This window comes from Lepus europaeus, chromosome 18 (assembly GCF_033115175.1).
Source record: "Lepus europaeus isolate LE1 chromosome 18, mLepTim1.pri, whole genome shotgun sequence".
Taxonomy (NCBI): Eukaryota; Metazoa; Chordata; class Mammalia; order Lagomorpha; family Leporidae; genus Lepus; species Lepus europaeus.
This window is the reverse complement of record NC_084844.1, coordinates 5,639,940-5,666,069: the sequence shown is the minus strand read 5'-3', so window position 1 is coordinate 5,666,069 and position 26,130 is coordinate 5,639,940. Positions and strand designations below refer to the sequence as shown.

At 63.3% G+C, this 26,130-nt stretch overlaps 3 protein-coding genes across 3 annotated transcripts; 2 read left to right on the top strand and 1 right to left on the bottom strand.

Annotated features, from left to right (window-relative positions):
* Positions 1 to 2,853: 2,853 nt before the first annotated feature.
* On the bottom strand, positions 2,854 to 6,279 carry USH1G (USH1 protein network component sans). The gene is made up of 2 exons (XM_062175451.1): positions 6,116 to 6,279; positions 2,854 to 4,075 (listed from the first exon to the last, which is right to left on the bottom strand). Exons 1-2 carry the CDS (start codon positions 6,277 to 6,279, stop codon positions 2,854 to 2,856), a joined length of 1,386 nt encoding a protein of 461 aa, XP_062031435.1.
* Positions 6,280 to 7,566: 1,287 nt separating this feature from the next.
* OTOP2 (otopetrin 2) lies at positions 7,567 to 14,827 on the top strand. The gene is made up of 7 exons (XM_062175348.1): positions 7,567 to 7,879; positions 8,368 to 8,504; positions 9,930 to 9,988; positions 10,278 to 10,411; positions 10,591 to 10,610; positions 11,784 to 12,650; positions 14,657 to 14,827. The coding sequence occupies exons 1-7, from the start codon at positions 7,567 to 7,569 to the stop codon at positions 14,825 to 14,827; spliced, it is 1,701 nt and encodes a 566-aa protein (XP_062031332.1).
* Positions 14,828 to 19,283: 4,456 nt separating this feature from the next.
* Positions 19,284 to 26,048, top strand: OTOP3 (otopetrin 3). Its single transcript, XM_062216199.1, has 6 exons — positions 19,284 to 19,656; positions 19,757 to 19,893; positions 20,393 to 20,451; positions 20,714 to 20,832; positions 24,003 to 24,817; positions 25,849 to 26,048. The coding sequence occupies exons 1-6, from the start codon at positions 19,284 to 19,286 to the stop codon at positions 26,017 to 26,019; spliced, it is 1,674 nt and encodes a 557-aa protein (XP_062072183.1). The 3' UTR covers positions 26,020 to 26,048.
* The last annotated feature ends 82 nt before the right edge of the window (positions 26,049 to 26,130 follow it).

Sequence of the window (26,130 nt, the reverse complement as noted above, 5' to 3'; positions counted from 1 at the left end):
AACTGTCTTCGACTCCCATGGTGCAGGATCCTGCGAGAATGGGACACGATGACCCTGGGGCCCTTCCTCCGATGTGACTGAGAAAGGAGGGCCACTGCCCCCTTGTTTAAGGAGGACCCGAAGCCACGGAGAAGGGGGGGCTCCAAGTCGGGTGCCCCAAGAGCTGCCTGGGGGCTGGGGAAAGAGGGGCCCCACTGGAGGCTTCCCTGGATGGGGGGGGCCCAGAGCCTGGGAATGGAGGGCCCAGTGAGCAGGCCAAGGCCTGGGGATGGGGCAGGGGAGCCTTACAGAGACCCGGGGGTGGGGCCCAAGGAGCCCCCGCCCCCGGAACAGCACCCAGTCCTCCCAGCCCCACCCTCTCTCCGCTCCCCGCCCCTCCCACCCCAGTGACTGAAGAAGGAGACACAGCCGTGACGATGGCATAGAACTTTCTACAAAAGTTATAATGAGCCTGAGGGAGGGGCGCGCACGGGGTGGGGGGGTGGCCCCGCCCCAGCACGGGCAGAACTGGCAGCACCTGGGGCCCTGAGAGAGAAGAGTCGGCACTTGGGGGTGGCCCCAGGCTTGGCCCTGGGGGAGGTGGCCGGGATGAGGCTCCACCTCCTCCCTCAGGGGCACCGGAGGCTCTGGGCTGTGCTCCCAGCTGGGGCCGCTTCCCAGGCTGTGGCCAAGGCCGGGGGTGGGCCGCAGGCAGGAGGGAGGGCATGTGCGCGCACACACGTGTGCGGGCTCCTGGGGGCACTCTCCGGGACATGCGGCTAGGGACATGCGCTCTGAGGACCCTCTGGGCTGGCCTCTCCCTGGTCTCATCACCAACACCACGCTGGGACCCAAGGTGAGCTCAGGCTGGCCCACAACCCAGGCAGAATCAGGCCACAGCCTGGGCCCTGCAACACCATGAGGGAAACCCCCAATGAGCGCCTCCCCCCAGGGTGCACTCACACTCACTGTCACACTCACTCTCACACAGCCCCGGGGGCCTGGGGACAAGTAGGCGAGCCCCACTTTTCCCTGTCCACACAGCAGGACCTGCCTGCAGGGCCCCGTGCCTGTCACGCCCAGCCTCTGCCTGTGGGGGGCCTGGGAGACCCTGGAGCAGTTGGCAGGTGCCCGCCAGGCCTGGGGGCCTTAATACTGCAGCCTGGTGTTCTGGACCTGTGTCCAGCACCCTGGCCCTCGGGTGCCCAAGGGAGGACAGGACAGAGAGGGCGGGGCCACCCTGACTCCACCCCAGGTCACCCGCACCCCACCCCAGCTCCCCAGCTCCCCAGCTCCTGGCCCTGGCCTTGTGCGGGGAGGGGTGGGGACCGAGAGTCGGGACGTTTGGCTGAAGAGTGCGCTGGGGACCCTCCCCTCTGGGCAAATGGGGAGGGGGAGGCGGCCCAGACTCTTCCTTTTACAAAATACAGGAAGCAAGCGAGGGGCTGGGGGGGAGGTGGGAGAGACAATGGTGCCTGGGACTCCCAGCCAGCTCTGACGTCAGCCAGCCCTGCCCGCCCTCCGGGGCTGGCCTTCCGCTCACGTGGTGGTGGTGGGGCAGCTCAGGGGTCTGGGGCGGCTGGGAGTGGGCAGGCCTCTCCTATGTGGTCCTTGCTCCAAGGGAAGGGGGCGCGGGGCTGGCGGCTGTGGGGGCCTCGTGCCCCACTGTGGCTTGTGGCAACTTGCGATTCATTTTGGTGCAGGGGGAGAGGGCTCCCAGGATCACCTGTGGAGGAAGAGAGAGAAACACAATCTTAGGGAGGCCTTCAGGGACCGCGTGTTCAACCAGGACCCCGCCGTGCTAACACAGCCCTCCCCTCTCCAGGCACGTGATGATGCTGGCCTGAGGGTGACCCCCCAGCCCCCAAACTCCAAACCAGACCATCTGCCCACACACGTCATCGGGTCAGCCACTCGGGGCGAAAGCCATGGGCACCCAAACGGGAGCAGTGGGTGTGTGGGGTGCCTGGGGGCAGGCACCAGCCAACATCCGCACGGGAATGGCAGCAGCCTTGGCCGAGGGCGACGGCTTTTCATTCTTTCTTCAAGAGGCAGAGGGGTAGAGCAAGAGAGGCAGCCAGACAAGGCGCTCATTCCCCCAACACCTGCAACGGGCCAGGGCCAGGGCTGGCGCCAGGAGCCGGAAACGCCATCCAGGTCTCCCACATGAATGACAGGAACTCAGCTACTTGGGCCTCCCAGGGTCGTAGCAGGAAGCTGGAGACGGGGACCACTCAGGAATCGGACCCGGGAGCTCCCGCGCGGGATGCAGGCATCTGGAACCCAGCAGCTCTGCCTCCAAGGCTGCTGTTGGCCCCACAGGGAGTATGTCCTGGTGTTCCCAGTTGCAGAATTTAGGGGCAACAAGAAAAGCAGGTGCCCCAAGAGGAGGCATGCTGGCTGCCACGCCCACATCCCACAGGAGTCACCCTGTCCCTAGGTGCTCCAGCCACACGGAGCAGGAATCAGGCCCGGCTCTGCGCTGAGCAGCGGTGGGCACTGGCGTGAGCTCTCCTAACCCTCCAAGCCCTCACTTGCTCATCCGTGGTGAAACGGGGGTGACGGAGGGCACCCCACGCTCGGGTGCAGGAAGATTACACCAGAGAGAGGACAGGGTCAAGGGCACAGCCCAGGCCCCGGCAGGTGGGAGGCCACACAAACACCCTCGCTGGCACCTGCAGAAGTGATATGCATTTCACCCTGGCTGTGATGACAGCCCTGAGTCACCATCCAGTGCAACTCATTTTGCTGAGTCGCTGGGGCCTCCTGGCATCGTGGGTGGCCTGGATTTTATAAAGAGTGCGGGGTTACGCCCGTTCCCACTCCTGAGAGCGCAGAGCCCCCCTCCCCACACCCCACGCCCAGGCTGCGCACTCACAGCTCCGTGTCCTCCAGGGCGGGCGGGCGCTCCAGCGCCTGCCTCCGCCTCCGCACGGCCCCCAGGATCTTCTTGCGGGGCCCCAGGGGCACGCTGATGCTGCGGAGGTCCAGGTCGGAGCACAGCATCAGCGCCTCCAAGTCGATCTTCTCCTGCCGCAAGAGGGCAGCAAAGTCCTGCAGGTGCAGCGCGGCCAGGAAGGTGTCCAGCGGGCTCGTCTCGGGCTCCAGGTCCTCGTCCAGCCCCAAGTCCAGCTCGTCCCAGGGCAGCTCCTCCCCGCAGCTGCGGTCCTGTAGGCTGTTGGCACTGCCCAGGCTGTCCTCGTCCAGGCTCGGGGAGCTCTGCAGCCGGCCCCGCAGGGTGCCGGCCCCGTCCAGCCCCGAGTCCTCGCGGCCCAGCCCGTGCAGCCCGCTGCTCAGGTAGTTCCTGCGGAAGACCATGGTGCCCAGACCGGGGCGGGTGAAGAGGGAGTCGTGGCCGGAGTCGGTGCTGACCTCCGAGTGGGCAGGCTCGGGCGCCAGCGTGGCACGGGAGACGCTGTCCTCGTCGGAGAGGAACATGTCCCGGAGCGGGGCGCGGCCCCACTCCTTGGGGTTGGCGTAGGTGCCCGGGCGCACGAACATCACGTCGCTGCCCAGCTGCAGGCCGGACAGCGAGCGCACGCTCTTGCGGCCGTCCTCGGAGACCTTGAAGGTGCCCTCGCCGCCCTTCTTGCGCCGCTCCAGCTTCTTCTGGATCTTGGTCTTGCCTCTGGCCGTGCCGTGCAGCGTGGCCTGCGAGTAGGGCAGGGGGCTGCCCAGCGCCAGGTGCTGCAGCCGGCGGCTCAGGGTGCTGGACGTGAGGCTGGAGAAGCTGAGTGCGTCCGAGCGCTCGGCCAGCTCGCGCCGGTAGCGCCGCTCCATGCGCTCGTGGTGTTTGCGCTGCAGCTTGGCGCACTCGCGGACGCGTCGCTCGGCCTCGCGGAAGGCCTTGTCCTTCAGCTTGCCCACCAGCTTGGGGCTGAGGCTGCTCTGCTTGGCCGCGATGGAGTCCAGGTAGCGCACGCACTCCATGTGGCCCTTCATGGCGGCCATGTCCAGCGGCGTGTGGTAGTCGTTGTCCAGGCACCAGATGTTGGCCCCGAAAGACACCAGGAAGGACAGGCAGTGCAGGTGCCCGTTGGAAGCTGCCAGGTGCAGGGGCGTGTTGCCCCAGATGTCACACTTGTCTGGGTCCCCCCTGCAGGGAGAGCAGGCCGTGGGGAGTCGGGGTGGGGGCAGGGCAGGGAGGGCGTGGGGGGGCAGGGCAGGGGGGCTCCCCGCCCGCACAGCCGCCCCATGGGCACACCAAGCCTGGAAGGGCCCCATGGGCCTGAGAGCTCCCCTTAGCACCAGGAACTCTGCAGGCCCAAATGCACCAGGAGGGAGAGCCCCGGAGCACGCCGGGGGCGGGGCAACAGGGAGGGCGGGGCGAGGGCGGGGCCTTCCCCAAGATAACTGAGGGCTGGGAATCTCAGGGGATAAATATTTGATGCTCAGAGAGAAAGGAGTGAATTATTCATGGGGCCGGGCGGGGAGCTGGCCCAGAGGGGTGGTGGGCCAGGGCGAGTCTGGGTCCCTAGGCAGGTGTGGTGGTGAGTTGTGACCACGGGTGGCGGCGTGACTGTGAGAGAGGGTGGCAGTGCGTGCTGGGCCGGAGCCCTGGGGGAGTGTGTTTGAGGGCAGGAGCTTGTGTGTCTCCGGCTTGGCCATGGCTGCAGGGAGCAGGGCCAGGCCTGGCAAGGCTGAGTGTGAGAGCAGGTGTCGGGGCTTGGCCTGGGCCAGGAGGGGACTGTGGGGGCAGCCAGGACACGAGCAGGGGAAGAGGGTGGCGGCTGGAGGCCTGGCTGCCCTCCCTTTCCCAGGCTGCAGGACCCTGGCTGACCAGGGGCCCCAACAGCCCCCTCCCCACCAGACCGTGCCCTCCCCCCATCCCCAGGGCAGTTCCCCCGGCTCCTCCAGAGCTCTGGCCTCCCTCAGGGCTGGCACAGCACCACTGCTCCATGCTAATGAGGCCATGAGGCCACCCCAGGCTGGGGGAAGAATCACTCCCTTGTCTCCTGGTCTCCGCGGCTCCGCACACACCCCCCGCTCAGCTTCCCCCGGTGGTCATCAGGCTGGGCAGGGGCTCTCGGCACCCAGCCCCCACCTCATCGAGCACAGCCTTGGCCCCTATAGGAGCTGAAGGCTTGGCTGCACCCAGGGGGCACCCTCTTCCCCTCCTGCCATGAGTCTCAGCAGGAGGGGGTAGGGAGACAGCACACCCCGTGCCCTCCCGGGTGGGGAGGGCCAGCCACTGTTGGCCTGGCGGACCAAGCTCAGCTGCCTGATCTTAGCAGTTGCTTCCCCAAGGAGCAGCCCAGAAGGAGGCCAAGGTGGCGGCGGGGGTGGGGGGTCTCCCCCACTTGCCACCTGGTGAGGCCACAGGCTGACGCCTGGCGCCAGGACCTGCCGAGTCCTCTGATTGCTCCTGGGCAGCCCTCCCAGCCACACTCCTGTCCAGGCCAAGCCTCTTTATGGGGATGGAGGCCCGGGGTAGGGGGTGGGGGAGCTGCAGACTGCCAGGAGCCCACTCAAACGGCCCTGGGATCTGCGTTGCCCAGCTGTTACCTCCAACCTCTTCCTGACCCCTGGACTCCATCCGTGCCCACCCCTACCCCCAGGACAGCTCCAGAGAGTGGGGAAGAAGCCCCTCTAGGCTGAGCCCAGCCAGCCGCCCCACTGCAGGGGGCAGGGTGCAGAGGGAGTTCGTGGGATGGCTGAACCAGTGACATTTGGCCCTGCGGCCAGTGCCCATAAATCCCAGGAATGAGTAGGGAGAGGGGACAGCTGTGTGAGACCCGGCCTGCAGGGGGGTATGGGAGCCGCTGGGACAGCTCTGTGGGTCTGTGGGCAGCCAAGACCCCTGCCCTCCTGGGCCCCCATCTGTGGGGTCTCTGAGAGGTCGCAGCCTTCTCTTCGGCTCTCCCTACACCCCTGACTCTCACTTCTAGGTGGCCCCCACCCGGGAGATGACCCTCCCTGCCCTTCACCCTGCGAAACCCCCCAACACGGGACCCCAAATCCCAGACCCGCCCCCCCCCAACGCCATGCCTGTTCACAAGCCTCAGGTGCCACACCTGTGTCTCCCTCCACATACTCCCCCCCCATGCCAGCCTCCAAGGTCCCACCGCAGGGTCTGCTCCTGGGGGAAGGGGGCAGCTCAGAGGGGGAGGGGCCGGTGTCCGGGCTCGGGACTCACCCGCGGCTCACGATGAGACGCAGCGACTCCAGGTTGCCGTGGTAGGCAGCCCAGAGGGTGGGGGTCATGCCGTCCTCGTCGGGGGCATTCAGCTCCTTCCGGGTGGCCTCCTTGAGGAGCTCCAGGTAGCCGTCCCGGGCCGCCCGGTGGTACTGGTCGTTCATGGCGCCCGACGTGGACGGGGCGGGCAGGGGGCCCGGGGCACGGGGAAATGCCCTCCGCAGGGGAGGGCGGCGGGGTTAGGGCTGCGGCATGGGGTTGGGGGAGGGGGCCGGGCCGGGGCCGGGGCGCCAGCCCCCGCTGCCGCAGGTGGAAGGTGCGGAGGGCCAGCGCCTCAGCTCCGGGGACATCTGAGCCGCTCACCCCGCGGGGGGAGGGGGCACCTCCCGCTGCCCAGGGAGCCGCCCCGGGCTTCCCCTGGGTCCTAAACACCCTGCTTCTCCGCACACAGACGTGGCCCACGAGAGGCCCTGGCCGCTCCCCAGAGTGCCCACCCCGGGGGACATCCCTCGAACAGACCCATCTTGGAGACAGTTCGGGTCCGCCCTCACGAAAGCCCCCACGCTGCGGCTCCCGGTTTCTCCGGCAAAGGAACGGGCCCGGGACTGGGGAGGGGTCTGAGGGCGGAGCGGAGGGGCAGTCTCCCGGGGGACGCCCGCAGGTGCGTGGAGACCGACGGCGAGACGGGCTGCGCGGCCGGCCAGCAGGGGGCGCAGGCGGGCCGGCGGCGGGCTCCGCGCGCCGCGTGGGAACTTGGTGCCCAGCTGGACTTGGCGGCTCCGCGTGGAGCCGGGCGTGGGGTGCGGGAGGGGCAGAGCGAGCCCGAACTTCGGGGGCCGGAGAAGCTGGGGTTCCGACCACCGGGCTGCACCGAGGAGCGCAGAGGAGCAGGCGCGCGGGGCTGGAGGGCGGCCGGGCGTCTCCAGCGCCGGCTCCCGGGGCTCTGGGCGCGGTGGGCGCCGGGGACAGGGTGTCCTCTGGGTGCCGCAGTGCAGGGCCGCGCCCAGGTGGCGGGGCGGGGTTGGGGGGTTAGCTCTTAGCGCCTTATCGGGCTCCCGCGCGCTCTTCCCTAAATTCAGCTCGGAGGAAAGATGGATCATGTGAGTGGAGCTGAGAGGTTTATGGAGCCGGGCTCCCGCGGCTGTAAATCACACTACCCGCCCGGGTATAAAGCGCCCGTGCAGCCCGGCGTGGGACAGAGGAGACGCTCGCCGCCCCCTGACCCCCAGCTCGGCGCCGGCTCTAGGCGCAGCCAGGTGGGTGCCCGGGCAGGGGGCGGGGGTCGTCGGACTCGGGCAGCGGGCACGGCGAAGGCTCCTCGCTCTCCTGCCCCGCGAGTCCTCCAGCACCCGCGGTCCCCCCATCTAGGGAGAGCCGTCGAGGCTGACCTGGGGTCCCGTTCTCTCCTCGCCCGCAGTGAGCCCTCCGAGCCTCCTCGGGTCGCCCCCGCCATGTCGGAGGAGCCGGCCTCGGGCCCCAAGGAGCGCCCGCCGGCGCTGCGCGCGGGCCCCCGCGAGGTGTGGAAGAAGGGCGGCCGCCTGCTGTCGGTGCTGCTGGCCGTCAACGTGCTGCTGCTGGCCTGCACGCTGGTCAGCGGCGGCGCCTTCAACAAGGTGGCCGTGTACGACACCGACGTGTTCGCGCTGCTCACCGCCATGATGCTGCTGGCCTCGCTCTGGATTCTCTTCTACCTCCTGCGCACCGCGCGCTGCCCCGACGCCGTCCCCTACCTGGACGCGCACGCCGGCCCCATCTGGCTCCGAGGTGCCCGCGGCGGTGCGGCAGACGCGGGGGCTGGGGCCCTGGGCGGGAGGGAGGGCAGAGGTGGTGAGCTCCCCAGTTCCCGTGGGGGGACGGTTGGAGACGAGCGAGGTAAAGGGGCCTGGAGGAGCGGTGGACCGCGCGGATTGGTGGTGATGATGGGGGGGCCTCTGTGCCCTGTCCAGATACTGGAGAAAGGGTCAGGCACGGAGAGTTGGAGGGAGATCAGGGAACCGATGAGAACGGTGCCAAAGTGCCCGTCCAGGGCCCTCCCCCTTCTCTATGGATCCCCAAGGAGAGGGGGCTCGGTGGGACCCACTCCTACGCTCAGCCACCCAGCCAGTCATCCCCTGGGCTTCCATCCACCTGCCCCCCCTCCACTCCATCCATCCCGCAGCCGGCCGGCCGGCCACCGTGCGATCCACCTGCATCCCCACCGGTCCTCAGCTCTACCCGCCCTCTCTCCTGTCTCTCTGACCCCTGATCCGCAGGCGGGCTGGTGCTGTTCGGGACCTGCACCCTCGTCATGGACGTCTTCAAGACCGGCTACTACTCCAGTTTCTTCGAGTGCCAGTCGGCCATCAAGATCCTGCACCCACTCATCCAGGCTGTGTTTGTCATCCTCCAGGTGGGTGGGAGGGCGACCCTGCGTGCAGGGTGACCGAGCCAGCACTGGCGAAGTGCCAGGAGACCTGAGCCCCACTCCCCCTTCCACCCTGAGCAGTTAACTAAGCCGGGGAGTGGGACTGTAGAAGTGGAAGCACTTCCTACTGAGGCGATATCCAAGTGTGAGCTTCTCCTCTGGGCCCCGCAACTTCCCTTCAACCTAAGCCCGCCAGTAGCTACCACCTGGGAGGTGTGAGTCGAAACAGCCGGCCTCTCTCCTGGAACCTGGCCTGCCCTCCTTGGATGCCCCCTGAGGGCACCTGTCTCAGCCCAGCGTCCTGCTGCGGGCATGCTGCCTTGGCTTCAGCCACGGCTCCCATGTTCTGCATGGCTTGTTTTTCTTCTTCTTATTTTTAAAATGTTACTGTTTATTAATGTGAAAGGGAGGCAGAGATCTTCCCTCCGCTGGTTCAGTCCCCAAATGCCTGCGACAGCCAGGGCTCAGCCAAGCTAAAGCCAGGAGCCCAGAACGCCATCTGGGTCTCCCACGCAGGTGGCAAGGGCACAACCACTAGAGCCATGACCTGCTCCCTCCCAGAATGTGCAGCAATAGGAAGGAGGAGCAGGACGCGACCCCAGGCGCTCCTGCAGGGCATGCAGGCCTCGGGGCATTCTGCCTGCTGCAGCCGTCCCTCGCCTCCCGTATTCTGTATCTTGACCGGAAGGAAGGGGTGCTGGCACTGTGGTCTTTCGCGTGGGTTCAGGCCCGTTTTCCTCGGCTGCCTCAATGGCACTTCGCAAGCTCTGCTGACTGAGCTGAGGTGGGACTGGTCTTGCCTGGGACCAGAAGGGACCCCAGCCTGGATCACGACCAGAGTGACCGCATGATGGGCGCCCCCCCCCCCCCCGCCCCGCTGCCTGGGGCTTCCACGGCTGCACACAGGTGCAGACTGGCTTCAGACTTTCACATTTTACGGGTTTGAAGCTACGAGCCTGCACACACCCCACAGCAGGGATTCTGGGCAGCCCCACGGGGGCCACGCCTGGCCGGGCAGCAAGGCAGCAGGACAGGCCCGGGATGCCGACTCTTTCTGCCCCGAACAAGCCCCAGCCTGAAGCTGGCCTTGCTCCCAGGAGCAAATAAGTAGGCAGCCAAGAAGTTTCTGGGCTTCATTCCCCTCACCCTCAAATCCCCCAAGACCGGGGAGATTCACAGGTGCAATTTTGCAAACCTTCAAAGAACAGAGAATCACTACTTTGTGCAACTGTGCTGGAGACTGGATGGAGAGGACACCTCTGGTCTCCTTTTGCAAAACTAAAATACACTTGGCGAGTGAGGGCACGCGCTCCTGGGGCAGAGAGAACGTGACCTGGGCACGGGTGCGGACGGGGACGCCGCAGCTCAGCCGACATGGAGTAATGACCCTCACTCTCTCTCCCGATGCAGACTTACTTCCTCTGGGTCTCCGCCAAGGACTGTGTCCATGTCCACCTGGACCTGACCCGGTGAGAGCCACAGCTCAGTGTCCACCTGCTGTGCCCCTGCCCGCCCCACTCGCTCTCCGGCTTGGGTGGGGTCCCAGCCACGACCCCCTCGCTTTGTCCCACTAGAGTGGGGCAGCCTGAGCCCTGGACACACTGTGGCCCTCTCCTGGGGGGGCATCCAAACTCAGCTTCCCTGTTCACACAGGGAGGGGCCCAGCTACTTTCTCCTTTCTCATCACCATCTCTCAGGAGAGCCAGGGGTCCCCACACAAGCCCAAGACTCACCAGCCCCGTGGGGCTCCCACCGCAGGTTCGGACTCATGTTCACGCTCACCACCAACCTGGCCATCTGGATGGCAGCCGTGGTGGATGAATCCGTGCACCAGGCCCACTCCTACGGCAGCTCTCACGGCAACACCAGCTACACCCGCCTCGCCCCTGACCGTGAGTTCTCCCCCACCGGGCCCTGGGCCGGGTGCTGTGTGGCTCCATAGAGTCGGCCTCCCACGCCAACCCAAGAACACGGGGGCAAAGGTGGAGCCTCATCCGGCTGTGCCTCTGAAGTCTGGGTGTAGGTGACAAGGGACAGGGAGGAGTCCCAGGGTCATCTTCTCATCCCTGAGGGCACAGCCATGGCCCCACTGTCCAGGTCTCCATCTCGCCTGCAGCGCCCTGGCCTCCAGGGATGACCCGGCTGGAGAAGGGGCAGGGAGGCAGAGTAGGTCTCAGGTGGAAGTGTGGGGTCAGGTGGGAGGGTCTGGGAGGGACAGCACAGCGACAGTCGCGACTCCCTGAGCTCTGTGTCGCTGCCAGGCCCCACAGCGCCCCCTGGGAGACGGGGACTGTTAGTGCATGCATTTTACACGCACAGAGAGCAGCTTGCCCCAGGTCACAGGGCCGGAGAGACGGAAGCGCCGTTGTTCAGTTTTGTCTTTGCTTTTAACCAACACGCTACTGTAGAGAAGAATGGGGTCTGTGGCTTTCAGGTCCTAGCTCTCTGGACTTTTCTGGAGCCTTCTACTAGCCAGGGCCAGACTGGATGACTGGGACACACACACACCCTAACCCTGAGCGTGGCAGCAGCCAGGGACAGAAAGCATGGGACAGCTCGACCCCAAATGACTGCTCCAGGGCCACCTTGCAAATAGAGGATGCCTGGGCCAGGAGTAACGGGGAGAGCATCAACTCCCAAGGGGAGCCCACCGGGGAGACACCCGCCTTGGGGTGGGGAGTCAGGTGGTTTGCTCCAGTTCTGCCATTGCGAGTCACTTCTCCCATCGCGCCCCCATTTCTACATCTGAAAAGCCAGCTAGGACAGGCCTGAGGGTCCAGAGAGATACTGGTCCAGCCCAAGAGGCCTCCAAAGCACACTGGAGCATCCAGTCAAGATCCCTTTCAGGGGGACGCAAACCCAAGTGACAGAGGTCTCGGGTCAGCCTAGCCGCAGCAGCTGGCTGTCCGGGCTGGGTCAGAAGTGGGGAGAGCTCTGAGGAGGCGCACACTGTAGGAGCTCCCAAGGGACCCCCTCCCTGCTCAGCGAGCCAGGTCTCGTCTGTCCCAGGGAGCTGCAGTTGCTATGGGCGGGGCGAGGGGGCATCTCAAGCTCAGAGGCTGTTTTAATTGAGCGGTGGTGTGTCCTGTGGTCTCTGGCACATAGTAGGTGCTCACTGAACATTTGTGGGAGGAACGCCTGTGCCAGGCATTTGGGATACAGTGCCGAGTGTGGCAGAGAGAGACTCTGCCTTCACAAAGGTCACGGCCAGGGGCGAGGCCGCTCCCGCAGCCGGCCCCGTGTCCCTCTCTCTCCACAGTGGAGCGGGTGGGAGACACAACCTGTTCCTGCAGCACGTCCGTCTGCCAGGTCTTTCAGCAGGGGTACTTTTACCTGTACCCCTTCAACATCGAGTACAGCCTCTTCGCCTCCACCATGCTCTACGTCATGTGGAAGAACGTCGGCAGGCTGCTGGCCGCCCCCCACGGCCACAGCCACGGCCACGGCCCCTCCCGCGTCAGTCTCTTCTGGGAAACCTTCTTCGCCGGCCCGATCCTGGGCCTGCTGCTCTTTGTGGTGGGGCTGGCCGTCTTCATCATCTATGAGGTCCAGGTGAGCGGGGAGGGGGGCCGCACCCAGCAGGCCCTGGTCACCTACTACAGCTTCAACATCGTCTGCCTGGGGCTCATGACCCTGGTCAGCCTGAGCGGCTCGGTCATCTACCGTTTCGACCGGCGCGCCATGGACCACCACAAGAACCCCACCCGCACGCTGGACGTAGCCCTGCTGATGGGGGCCGCCCTGGGCCAGTATGCTATCTCCTACTACTCGATTGTGGCCGTGGTGGTGGGCACCCCCCGGGACCTGTTGGCGGGGCTCAACCTGGCCCACGCCCTGCTCATGATCGCCCAGCACACCTTCCAGAACGTGTTCATCATCGAGAGCCTGCACCGGGGACCGCCCGGGGCCGAGCGCCCCCATACACCCCCCAAGGAGCCCTGCCAAGGCCTCACCTTTGCCAACCTGGACGCCCTGCACGCTTTGCCTGGCTGCCCACCCACCCCCAGCCTGGCCAACCCCAGCCCAGCGGGCCCTCCAGAAGCAGTGACCATGATCTTGGCCCCCAGGGGCCACTGGAGACGCCGATGCCTCAAAGACATTTCTCTGTTTCTCCTGCTATGCAATGTCATTGTGAGTAGCCCGTGGGGGGGGGGGTGGGCGTGGGGAAGAAGAGGAGGCTGGGGAAGCCTGCGTTTGCAGGTCCCTGCCTTGCTTAGCCATCTCTGTCTTACCCATTGGGCTCTCCAAGGAGCAGGTTCAGAGGGGGCCGGTGGGCTAGCAGCATCCCAGGGCACACAGAGGGAATGAAATCCCAGTCTTCCAGCTTCTACACAGCCGGTAGAGCTGGAGGGGTCCCAGGGCATGCTGGCATGGGGGCTGGGAGGAGGTGAGAGGGAGCTGAGAGCTGCTGGGGGGGCCCTCACCCCCAGGTGGGAGGTGTGACTGCTCCTGGGAACTTGTGACCTGCCTGCTCAGAATAATTGGAGCAGCGTCAGGAAGTAGCAGAGAGCGGCCTAAGTGTGAGGATCTGTTAGCAGAGAGCAGTGGTGGCCTGCTGGGGCGGGGGGTGGGGGGGCACAGAGGCTACAACAGCAGCCCCCTCCCCAGGGACTCCGCAGAGCCCACTGCTAGGAGCAAGGGAATTCGCCCAGTCACAATCGCACTCTGCCGGGAACACCCCTAAGGCAGAAAGCCCCCCCAGCAGAGAAACATTCCCAGTGTGGCTGCAACCCAACGTGGAGGCGCCCCAGTGTAGAAATGACCCCCAACAGGGAAACACGTGCCCAGGTGGGGAGGCAGGTTCTGCAGCCCAGGGTTCAATCAACCTGGGAAGGAAAAGATCCGGACAGAGATCTGTGCATCTCTACTGCACACAGACAGGCTCCGTGGCTCAGCAGTGTTCCCCGAACAGTCGGCACAGCTGTTGACATCGCGTGTCTGGCGTAGGCGGTGTCTGGAGGTGATTTATCGTCTCCTACGCCGTTGTGTATAAGGGACTCCAGCACCTGTGGATTCGGGCGCGTGCAGATACTGAGGGAAGGCTGGGCACCCCGAGGAGAAACACTGAGAACAGCCCTTTCGGACATCTCCAGAGAAGACAGGCTGAGGGTCCCCCAACACAGAGGAACAGCCCAGGGTACCCCCTCCCCTTCTCAATGCACCAATGGCCCCTGTGACCAACGGACAGGTCCTCCCATACAAGTGCTGTGACCCCGGGCAGGAGCCTCCCAGCAAAGTCCGTTTCTTTAATTAAAAAACAAAAGGTGGCTGGCGCCGTGGCTTAACAGGCTAATCCTCCGCCTTGCGGCGCCGGCACACCGGGTTCTAGTCCCGGTTGGGGCGCCAGATTCTGTCCCGGTTGCCCCTCTTCCAGGCCAGCTCTCTACTATGGCCCGGGAAGGCAGTGGAGGATGGTCCAAGTCCTTGGGCCCTGCACCCCATGGGAGACCAGGAGAGGCACCTGGCCTTACCAGAGATATTGAGGCTCAAAACCCCATGGTGGCTTGGGCCAGCTTTGGCGCCAGGCCCTACACAAGCCAGCTGGCCGGAGGCTGCTCCTATTCCAGGTACCTGAGCCCCATCACCTCCAACAGGGCAGAAGCAGGCTGCAGCCGGGGCTGTGTGCCCAGGGACACAGTGGCCTGGGGCCGGGGAAGGGGGAGTCCAGTCTAGAAGCCTTAACTCACCGCCTCCTAACCCCACAGCTGAATCTTGTGAGCGCACGGTTGGAGATAAAGCAGGATTTCAGCTTCAACCAGACGTGGGCAGGGGGCCTGCTGGTCCCACCGCCAGCACCCCTGGGCGCACAGCTCTTCAGCTGCCGGTCGGCCCTTCCCACCTCATTTTTCCACCATCTGTAGAAACTTCGATCCCACAAGTGGGTCAGCGAGAGGGCTGGTGGGAGAGGCGACCACAGGGGGGATCCCTAGCAAGCAGTGGGCAAGTTCAGCTGGGGAACACTGTGCCTCAGAGCGCAGGAACCTGTCCAAGACGCTGGAGGCCCCCACGTGGTGACTCCCAGCCCTGTCTGCCCACAGAACCGCGAGGCTGGGATTCCCACCTGCAAGGCCTGCGGAAGTGACCCCCGGGGCCATCCCCGGCCGGGTCTGACACCTTCCCCTTCCTTCTCCGCACAGCTGTGGATCATGCCGGCCTTTGGGGCGCGCCCTCACTTCAGCAACACGGTGGAAGTGGACTTCTACGGCTACTCGCTCTGGGCGGCCATCGTCAACATCTGCCTGCCTTTTGGCATCTTCTACCGCATGCACGCCGTCTCCAGCCTGCTGGAGGTCTACGTGCTGTCCTGAAGCCCTTGGCGGAGCTCGCCGGCTCCTGGGCCCACTCAGAGCCGCTCCAGGAGGGAACCCCAGGCTGGCAGTCCCGGAACCACAGCACCACCCAGCCCCTACTGGCCTCGCAGTGGAATTTGCACCAAAGTTATTTTTTTTTCCAGGATGAGTTTTTAAATCACAATCAAGCCTTGTCCAGATGCCCCAGCGTGGTGAGGTGACTCCTGCAGCTGTCCCGGGAGAGGCGAGGGCTGGGGGTGCCGGCTGGGGCTCTATCCCTCATCTGCGCTGTGACCTGGGCAGTACGCTGTGCCTGGAGCTGGGCACCAATAAACCTGCGATTCACCCCCTGACCCCCACGTCTCGTCTTCTGAGATGCCCACAGAAGAGGATCTTGGGGGTCAGAGCCAGGAGCACCCCCTGGAGATTTTCAGTGGTTGAGCCAAGTCCAAATTGTAGGCCAGAAAAAAAGTGGGTAACTCGGAGGCTGGGCGAGGCTGGGAGCTTCCAGACCGCCGCCTTCCCTTCCCCTTTATCTCCAGGTGACACACACGTGTACTCGTAATTTATTCCATGACACGAGAGAGGTGGGCGGGGCCGGCCTAGTCCATTGTCCACATTTCACAAAGAAGGAGGCAGGAACCCGGAGAGGCAGTGACCTGGGAAAGGTCACACAGCTACAGAGAGCCAGAGCCTTGCTTCCCGGGTGGCTACTTTCTTCCCCCTTCAAGTTACGGATTGCAGGAACCCAGGCCGAGGGCACGGACAGGCAGGGGGCAGCGCGAGCTGGACAGGACGTGGGGGACTCAGACCACCCACGCCTGGGCCTCCCCCAGGGCCCACAGGTGCAGAGAAGTGCTCACGAGGGCCGGCCCGGCGAAGGTTGCAGGGTGGGAAAGGAGGCAATCGGGATGAGGAGGAGCCGGTGGCAGCCGGAGTCCTGGCAGGGGAGGCGCTCGGCGGCCCCTGGGTTGGGAGCAGATGGCACTCTGGGGACAGCTGGTAGCAGTCGCACGGCGAGCAAAGGAAATCCTGCCTGGACCTTGTCCTCAAGATGGGCTGGGCGGGCCTCCAGGCCCCGGGGGCTGCCTCCTGCCTTGTCAGAGTGGGCGCTGGCCCTGTCTCTTCCTCCCCCAAGTCCATCTTTGCTGTAAGAGACAGCAAGGGGCCCTTTGAGGCTGTATCCCTGCGGGCTGCTAGGCAGGGGACAGGAAGAGGCGGCCCAGACCAGGCGCTCAGGCCGTCCATCCCCAGCCTGGCCTCCAGGGGACAGTGTGACCTGGGCCTAGCAGGCTCTGTACTGAGGGCCGAAGACATCGCACCCCGAGGGCCCGGGCGAAGCTGGGCGGGCTGGAGCACAGGGCCCGGCTGCCCCGCCTCCGGCCCCGCCCACCCGCCCGGCGACCTCGCCATTGGCCGCCCCGGCCCGAGCCCCCGACACAGTAATTAACGAGGGATTAATAAGATTCCCAAAGTCAACAGAAAAATCGATGGGCAGTGGAGCCCGAGCGGAGGCTGCGCAGTCGCACGGGGCCGTCGGTCGGTCCGGGCGCCCGAGCCTCCCCTGGACGCACGGTAGGCGCTGCGCCCGCAGCCTGGGGCAAGACGGTGGGGATGACTGTCCAGGCCTCAGGTAAGGTCCCTGGCGCCGAGGCTGGGGCGCCCGCGGGCTGCTGGCTCTGCCTTTCCGGGGAGCCCACCCCCGGTATTTAGACTCGGCCCCCAGCTCGGGACGGGAGCCGGAGTGACCCGGGCAGAGGGCCGGCTCCTTTCGACGCTGGGCGCGGGCCCTGTGCGCCCCTCACCCCAACCGGGCTCCTCACCCGCATCTCCCTTCCGCCCGCAGAGGTCAGCAGGGCGCGCCCCGTCCGGGCCGGCTCCACAAAGCCGAGAGGGAGCGCTGGGGCCAGGAAGGAGCCAAACCCCGACAGCTGCCTGAAGCTCCCCGCCCAGGCCCCCAGCCCCCCAGCTCCTCGGGGGCCTGGGCAGGAGATCCTGAGTCCGGGCTCAGCAGCCCACTGTGCCCCGACGGCTCCGCGGCAGCGCCCGCCTCTAGCCCGCAAACCAGTTTGGTGTCCGGGCCCTCCCTTGGCCCTGGCGTCTCGCTGAGGGGCGTGCTGGGGGCCGGCGGACTCCTCTGCGTCAGTTCCGGGGGACCCTCACCCTCATTCTCTTCCCGTGACCCCTACATGCACCCCCCCATCCTGTCCCGTGGGAACCGAATTTGACAGCTCTGCTGGGGGCTGCCGCAGGGTTGGAGCCCAGGGTGGGAGACGGGAATATTAAGGGTGAGAGGACTCTGGAGAGAGAGGACCAAGGACCGTGTACCTCTAGGCTGCACTCCCCAGGCCGGCAGGTGGAGCCAAAGGGGCCCCTGAAATCCCCCAGAAACCCCGACTCCACCAGTGTCTCCAGGCCCTCCAAAGAACTGGAAGAAAACACGTGATTAGCTAACAGTGCTTCCCGTGTGCTGGGCGTGTATTAAATCATTTAGTCTGACAAAGAGGCACTATGCATTCATTCCTTCTTCTATTCATTCAATAAATTAATAGTAGTGCCCGCTTATGCATCAGGAACTCCTGGTCCACAGCTCCAGATCCATTGTATGGATCAGAACACTGAGGCACCTAGAGTCTGAGTAGCTTGCCCGTGACCACAGAGGTAGAGAGCAGTGGGACCTGGGCACTCAGCCACTCACTAGGGCAGGGGCGGGTTCTGGGAAAAACAAGGTGGAGCCACCAGGGCTGGCAGAAGAGGAACAAGGAGGCGTCCCTGGGAGCCTTGGCCTTGTACAACCTGGGCGGGGGAGCCTGGGAGGAAAACAGAGGCGCTGGGGAAAGTCTTTTCAGCGGCACAGGGATGGAAAGGGTTAAACGGGAAGGGTCTCTGTCCACAGCCCTGGTGCTGAAACGGCCCCAGCACTGGCCAGAGTCGGCCGGCAGACCCTGGGTAAGTGTAAGTGCCACGTCCGTGGTAGCTTTGGTGGCCATCGGAGTTACGCAGGACTGGGTCTCTGCCCTGAAGGTGGTGCTGGCCTTGGCGAGCCAGCCACACCCACCACAAGCCACACAGCACACACCCACTCTGGGCGGAGGGGAGAGGCCAGGAAAGTGGCCACCAGCAGGCTGGGGCAGAGGGGGTAGAAAGGGTGGTGAAGACCCTGGCTGGGGGCGAGGCAGGAGGAACAGCCGGTTCCAGGAGGGCTGGCAGGACCCAGGAGCCCACAGGAGGAATGTGGAGCCTGCGGTTAGGCCTGGGGGATGGGAGGAGGAGACGGGTGCCTGGAGCTGAACAGGAAGGGGGTAGAACTTGGGCAAGGATGCCAGGGTGGGCTGGGAAAGGGGAGGACGCCATCCATTCTTGGAGAGAGACATGCGTTACGTTACTCCACCTGCCCCAGAGAACGTGCAAGGTAGAACCACTGTGCAGGTGCACATGGGCAAGTGGGGGGCCTGCAGAGGCGGGGTCTCAGGGTCCAGCGTGGCAGGGTCTTCTGGTGGCCACAGAGAGGGACAGTGCGAAGTCCCTGGAGCTGGGGGTCTAAAGGGAGAGACAGCAAAGCACGCTGGCAACTGGCTGGGGTGCAGGGAGAGGGCCCCTGGCTTGCTGCGGGGGCCTGGGGGAGAACACTTAGAGGAAGTGTGGTCTCTGTCGCATCCTGAAGAACAGCTGGAGTCGGCCAAGCGACGGGGCGGTGGGGCAGGCTTGGCGGAGCTAGAGCGGGATGGACACCCCATAGGGCGAGAGTGTGGCCTGAGCCACGTGGGGGAGGGACATTGCCAGTCAACCCCAGAACTTTTCCCCTAAACGTCAGTGTGGTTAAAAATTAAATATAATTACATAAGTAATATGTTATTTTTTTAACAAAAACTACATCATTGAAGGCAACACAAAGGGTACCGCTCCCAATGTCAGCACCTGCGGGGAGATCCCTCCTGGGAACCTGCTGGGGATCAGCTGGGCACTTTAGAAGCAGCTTTGTGTCCACGCGGATACACTGTAACAGATACACTGTAACAGAGTTGCTCCAGCTCTCAGCATCCTCACCCGGGAGCTCAGACTCAGCTTCCGGCTCCTTCTCCACACCTGTGTCCTCGCCCTGAAGTCAGCAGGGCGCGAGCCGCCCGGGGTGAGGACTGCCTGCTGCTAGGTACTCTGCCTGGCTCCCTTGAGACCTAATGTCCCAGCGTAGGATCAGGCACTGCGTCAGGAATTGGGGTGACCCCACTGAAGGGGGGGCCTCTAGCCAGAGGACATAATCTGTTATGTTTACGTGGAGAACAAAGGGTTTCAGTATCTCCCAGTCTGTGTGGGGCAGCTGCTGTCATTTCTAGCGTCCCAACCAGAGAGGTTGGGACACTTGCTCTGGACCACACAGCAGTTAGGAGCAGGAGTGGAATCGAACCCAGGTTAGCCTGGCAGCCAACCCAGCACCCTGTCTCCATCTCCAGTCCCTGCTGCGGAGGCTCTGCCCATGCCCCTTCCCGAAGCTCGGGAGCCTGGAGTGGACACGCGGGTTGAGCAGCCAGAGGCCCCAGACTCCACTCGGCGGAAGTCCTGGCTGGCGCTGTATCTGTCACTGCTACTGCGGCGGGACCGGCTGGCGCAGAAAGCCGGGCAGCTCTTCTCGGGGCTCCTGGCCCTCAACGTGGTGTTCCTGGGCGGGGCCTTCATCTGCAGCATGATCTTCAACAGCGTAGCCGTCACGCTGGGCGACGTGTGGATCCTGCTGGCGGCCCTCAAGGCCCTCTCCCTGCTCTGGCTGCTCTATTACGCGGTGGGCACCACCCGCCGGCCTCACGCCGTGCTCTACCGGGACCCTCACGCCGGCCCCATCTGGGTACGGGGTGAGTGTTGGGGGCTGGGGGCATGGAGAAGGGCTGGGGAGGAGGAGACGGGGCCGGGGAGGGCCGGGGAGGCACCAATGCCCCCGCCTGGCCCCGCCAGGCTCCCTGGTGCTGTTCGGCAGCTGTACCGTCTGCCTCAACGTCTTCCAAGTGGGCTACTACGTGAGCCACAGCCACTGCAAGTCCCAGCTGGAGGTCATCTTCCCCGTGATCGAGATCGTCTTCATGGGCGTGCAGGTGACCGCCTCCCCATGCCCCTGCCACCCACGCCTCGAGCAAGCCCCACCCCAGCCCCTGGGGACAGCAGCGGGAGGGAATCCACACTGCCCAGGGTATAGACGTGCCCCGGTGCCTATGCAAATATCCCGTTCCGCGTGCCCACACCCACATGGCCCCGGTGCCGGCAGCCACACTCCCATGTGTCTCTGCGGCGCAGACGTAAGAATAGCTACCATTACCGTGAGAGCCTTCAAAACGGTCATGAACAGTCATGAGGACACGATGCGTGGATTCTAAACAGCTCTTGCATCTACAAAGCAGCGGGCACTTAGACCCTGCCCAGAGCCCAGATACCTCGCTGCAGGCTGCACACGGCACAGCCGGGAGATGTGAGGGCCGAGGCCCCCACGCTGCCTTCCTCGCTGGCCTCCCATCGTAAATGCTCGCGGGCAGCCGGGCACGCATCCCACCCCCACCCAAGCCCCAACCCCAGGGCTCAAGGCACTGTCTCTTTCAGACCTGGGTGCTCTTGAAACATTGTAAGGACTGTGTTCAGGTCCAGACCAACTTCACCAGGTAAGACGCCCCCCCCCCCCCGAGCCCCCTCTGAGCCCTCCCAGGGCTCTCTGTCTCCCGTCTGTGGTCACGGAGGTCCTGGGGCTGTGAGTCAATCTGGGATGGGTCCCCCAGAGACCCCAGGGCTGCCTCTCCGGGAGTCCTAATGCCCAATCAGCCTTGGCCCTGGGAGTGAGTGGCCGCCCCCATGGCTGTCCACGGTGCCAACTGAGCAGCCGCAGAGCTGCGCCAGGTGTGTGAGCGGGTGTGGCCCTTCCCCCAGGTGTGGCCTGATGCTGACCCTGGCCACCAACCTGCTGCTGTGGATTCTGGCTGTGACCAACGACTCCATGCACCGCGAGATTGAGGCCGAGCTCAACACCCTCATGGAAGAGCACACAGGTACAGACGGGAGAGCAGACCTCCTCCCGAACACACACACTCAAACACACACTCATACACACACACATAGACACACACATACATACACACACAAGTATACACAGTCACACACATAGACACACTCACACACACTCATAGACACACATACGTATACACAGTCACACACATGTACACATACACACACATACACATACATACACACACAAGTATACACAGTCACACACATAGACACACTCACACACACTCATAGACACACATACGTATACACAGTCACACACATGTACACATACTCACACACACATACACATACATACACACAAAAGTATACACAGTCACACACATAGACACACTCACACACACACTCATACATACACATACACACACATATACACAGTCACACATGTACACACACTCACACACACATACATACACACTCATACACATATATGCACACATACATAGACACACACAAGTATACACAGTCACACACATAGACACACACTCATACACACACATAGACACACACATATGTATACACAGTCACACACATGTACACACACACTCACACACATACACACTCATACACACATACATATACACAGTCACACACATGTACACACACTCACACACACATACACACTCTCACACACACTCATACACACATATGTATACACAGTCACACACATGTACACACATACACACTCATACACATATATGCACACATACATAGACACACACATCCATGCACATACGTATACACACTCATATGTATACACGCTCACACACACACACATAGACACACCCACATACAGACTCACACCCACACACAAACGACACTCCCTCACACAGATGAGGCTCGGGGAGTTACAGAGTTGAGAGCAAACTCTGAGCCGGATTCTGGTTAAGCACTTGCAGTCGGTGGAGGCCCCCGTGCCGGGCCACCAGGTGCTGGCGCCCTGCACCAGTCCTGCCCAGCCAGCCCCGATGAGCCGGGCAGGGATGTACCTCGCCCGTGCTGTTTGTGATTCCCTTGCAAGAAGCTGAGAAACCTGCAGGGCTCACAGGAAAGTTTTCCCAGTGGGAGTTTCAGTGCCTAGACTGAGGGGGGCCAGGCTTCTGGTGAGAACAGGCTCCCCACATTGCCCATGCCCAGCCCCCCACACACACAGCCCACCCCTTGGAGGCCACAGCCCATAGGCGCAATGGGATTCCTGCTGCCCACACCCCTGCCCTGCCCTGACCCCGGGGGTGGCACCGACCTGACCTGCGTGTAGCCAGACCTTCCCGGCCCAGTCACGCACTCTCACACCCATGGCATAAATCATGGTGAGTGGCCGCTCTGGCGTTCTTCATGCTCTGCTGACATTTCTCAGAAAAGCTGTGCGGAGAGAATTTTTTTCGAGTGACATCATGGATTTTGTTTTAATTTGATAGGGAGAGAGGGAGAGGAAGAGAGAGAGGAGAGAGAGGAGAGAGAGAGAGAGGAGAGAGAGAGAGAGAGAGAGAGAGAGAGAGAGATCCTATTTATCCGCTGGTTCAAGCCAGGAGCTGGGAACGCAATCCCACGCGGGTAGCGGGAACCCAGCCACTTGAGCCCCACCCGCTGCCTCCCAGAGTTTGCACGAGCAGGAAGCTGCAGTCCGGAGCCAGAGCTGGGCATGGGCCCAGGCGTCTGATGTAGATGTGGGCTCCCTGCCCGTGTGTTAACCACTAGGCTGGACACCCGCCCCATCACGGAGAGGCTTAGAGAAACAGTCCAAGGACACAGCTGAAGAGCAGGTTATACCCGTGATCTAATTATGATAGTTGCTAACATTTGCCACATTTTCGTGGGTTTTTTTTCTGAAGACTTAAATTACAGAAATGAAGGCAATTCACATCAAAACACTTTGGTATGCATCTCTTTAAAAATAAGCCCATTGGGGCGGATATGGTGCTGCGGTGAGTTAAGCCGCCACTTGGAACTTCCACAACCCATAGCAGACAGAGCGGCTGGGTCAAGTCCACCAAGCTTCCGACCCAGGTTCCTGCCGATGCACCAGGGAGGCAATGCATGCCGGCTCAGCCTGGCCTACCCCTAGCTGCTCGGGAAGTGAACCAGCAGGTGGAAGATCTCTCTATTTCTCTCTCTCTCTCTCTCTCTCTCTCTCTCTGCCTGTGTCACTCTGCCTTTCAAATAAAAATAAATCATTTTCTTATGTTACCACGGTGTTACCATAATTGCTAATACAATCCCTTAACGTGACCCCGGCTTCTCTATCAGCCCGTGTCCCGCTCTGCCCAGCGTGCTGTAAAACAGCCATTCAGCCTGTTCAAACACACTATGCATTCGGTGGATCTCTTGTCTCTTCCTAATGACACTGCGACGTGTCAGTTGTCTCTCAGCAGTGGTTTCTGTCCCCCACACCCCCCTGTCCCCAGGAATTGGAAGTGCTGGATCCAGGTTAGATTTGTGGCACTGGCACTTCCCAGGTGACGCTGTGTGCTTTGAAGGCACCTGGTCGGAGGCGCTGCCATCTGATTGCTCCTACAGCTGCAGGTACAGCAGCCACGTCCCCCAGCGTCGTAACCCAGCTCTGCCCTGGTGCCAGCGGGCAGTTTGTGGAGGTGACATTTGGCACAAGGACGTCGTGTTTAAGGGCCTTATGTAAGCTGGGCACCCCAATTTTTTTAAAGACTTATTTATTTGAAAGGCAAACTTATTTTTTTAAAAACTTATTTATTTGAAAGGCAGAGTTGAGGGAGAGAGATTGATCTCCCATCCACTGGTTCACTGCCCAAATGGCCACAACAGCTAGGACTGGGCCAGGCCAAAGCCAGGAGCCAGGAGCTCCATCCGGGTCTCCCACATGGGTTGCAGGGGCCCAAGCACTTGGGCCATCCTCCACTGCTTTCCCAGGCCATTAGCAGGGAGCTGGATCAGAAGCGGAGCAGCTGGGATTGAATGGGCGCTCAGCATTGCAGGCGACAGCTTAATCCACTGAGCCACATCACCAGGCCCCCACGACTGAATGTTTGAGTCTCCGTATAGGGATGATTTTGTGTGATTCCCAGTCTCTATGGCTGGGCCTCAGTTTCTACAGCTGTAAAATGAGCAGCTGGCTGGGTGCTGCAGAGCAGGGCCCACCTGAGTGTCCGTCCCCTCCCCCACCCCGCCCTGCCCCTCCCAGGCAACGAGACGAGCGTCTGTCTCTGTGTGAATGCCACGGTGTGCGAGGTCTTCCGGAAGGGCTACCTGATGCTGTACCCCTTCGGCACCGAGTGCTGTCTGATCTGCTGTGCCGTGCTCTACGTCATATGGAAGAACGTAGGCCGCCGCCTGGCGCCCCACCCCGGCGCCCACCCCGGCTCCCCCTCCTTCCGCCTGCACGGGGCCATCTTCGGGCCGCTGCTGGGCCTGCTGGCCCTGGTGGCGGGAGTAAGCATCTTCGTGGTCTTCCAGATCGAGGCCAGCGGCCCTGCCATGGCCCGCCAGTACTTCACCCTCTATTACGCCTACTACGTGGCTGTGCTGCCCGCCATGAGCCTGGCGTGCCTGGCGGGCACAGCCATCCACGGGCTGGAGCAGCGGGAGCTGGACACGCTCAAGAACCCCACGCGCAGCCTGGACGTGGTGCTGCTGATGGGCGCCGCGCTGGGCCAGATGGGCATCTCCTACTTCTCCATCGTGGCCATCGTGGCCACGGACCCCCACCAGCTGCTCAACCGGCTCATCCTGGCCTACTCGCTGCTGCTCATCTTGCAGCACATCGCCCAGAACCTCTTCATCATCGAGGGCCTGCACCGGCGCCCCCTCTGGGAGGCGGCTCCCACGGGCCTGGCGGAGAAGCAGGGGGCAGAGCCTCCCCGGAGGGGCTCCCTGCTGTCGCTGAGCCAGGACCTGCACCGGGCCTCGCTGGCCTACATCCACTCCTACAGCCACCTCAACTGGAAGCGGCGGGCGCTCAAAGAGATCTCCCTCTTTCTCATCCTGTGCAATATCACGGTGAGTGACTGGGGGACGCGTGTGCGCTGGTGCTGGCCGGGGGCCTCCAGACCGCCTCGCGCAGGAAGGGCTGGATCAAGGTCACGTGCAGCTTTCTGGAGAGTGGGATGCTGCCTGAGGACAGGGAATGTCCCCCGCACCCCCACCCAGCTCCCTGCAGGCTGCCTGGCACGACTGTGCCAAGCACAGAGCCGAGGGGCCCCTTCCAGGCAAACCTAAGCCAGGGAACTGGTTAGAGAAGGACCACTGAGTTTATCCTCAATGGAATTCAGCCAAAGGAAGAGACAGCAGGAATCCCTAGTGGAAGATGCTGGCGATGACGGATGCTAAGACCTGGGACCACCTCTCCAGGCAGCATCGCCACCCCTGGAGCCATCAGAGGGACCCGGGGCAGTGGGCACTGTCACTGTCACTATTGGACAGCTGAGGCTTGGGCTGTGTGACCTGCACAATGTCCCCTAGCCTGTGAGTGGCATTGCCGGGACAACCGAGGGCTTATCGGACCCCAAATCCCCAGCCCGCTGCAAACGCGGCTGATGGATGTAAGTGCCCCGGTCTAGCCAGAAAACAAGTCGCGTTAGGAGCTCGGGGGAGGAAGCGTGGGCCCGAGGCGCCGAGGAAGGCTTCAGGGGCTTTGGTCTGGACCTCGAGGAAGGGGTAGACTTTGGAGAGGGGCTGGGAGCTGGGGCGGGGAGGTTGCAATGAGCAGAGAGGGGCAGCCCAGCTTGCCAGCCCACTGTGCACACGGGGACTTCCTGCAGGCACTGTGTGGGTGGCAGCCTGGGGTCTCAGGAGCCCATGCAGGTCAGGCTGGCTCCAGGCAAAGCCAGGAAGAGCCCTAGGTGTTCTGTGCTGTGGGGCCACATGGGGGTGGGGAGAGGAGCTTGCTCTGAAACCAGGTGGGTGGGTAATGATGGGTGGGGTCGGCGCCAGAGGAAGCACAGGTCCTGGCCACCTGAGCTGAGGGCCTGGCTCGGTGGGGGTTGGGGGTGGGCTCCTCCCCCACTCACTCTCCACCCCCCCCCCCACAGCTGTGGGTGATGCCGGCGTTTGGCGTCCACCCCGAGTTCGAGAACGGGCTGGAAAAAGATTTCTATGGCTACCGGACCTGGTTCACCATCGTCAACTTGGGCCTGCCCCTGGGGGTCTTCTACCGGATGCACTCTGTGGGGGGGCTGGTGGAGGTCTACCTGGGGGCCTGAGGCAGCAGAACCCCGAGGTGTCAAGGCCGGCAGGGGCTCGGTGTTGGGGGAAGGCAGCACAGGTGCTCCATTCCAACAGCTGCCGAGACCAGCCTGGGGCTCCCAGCGCCT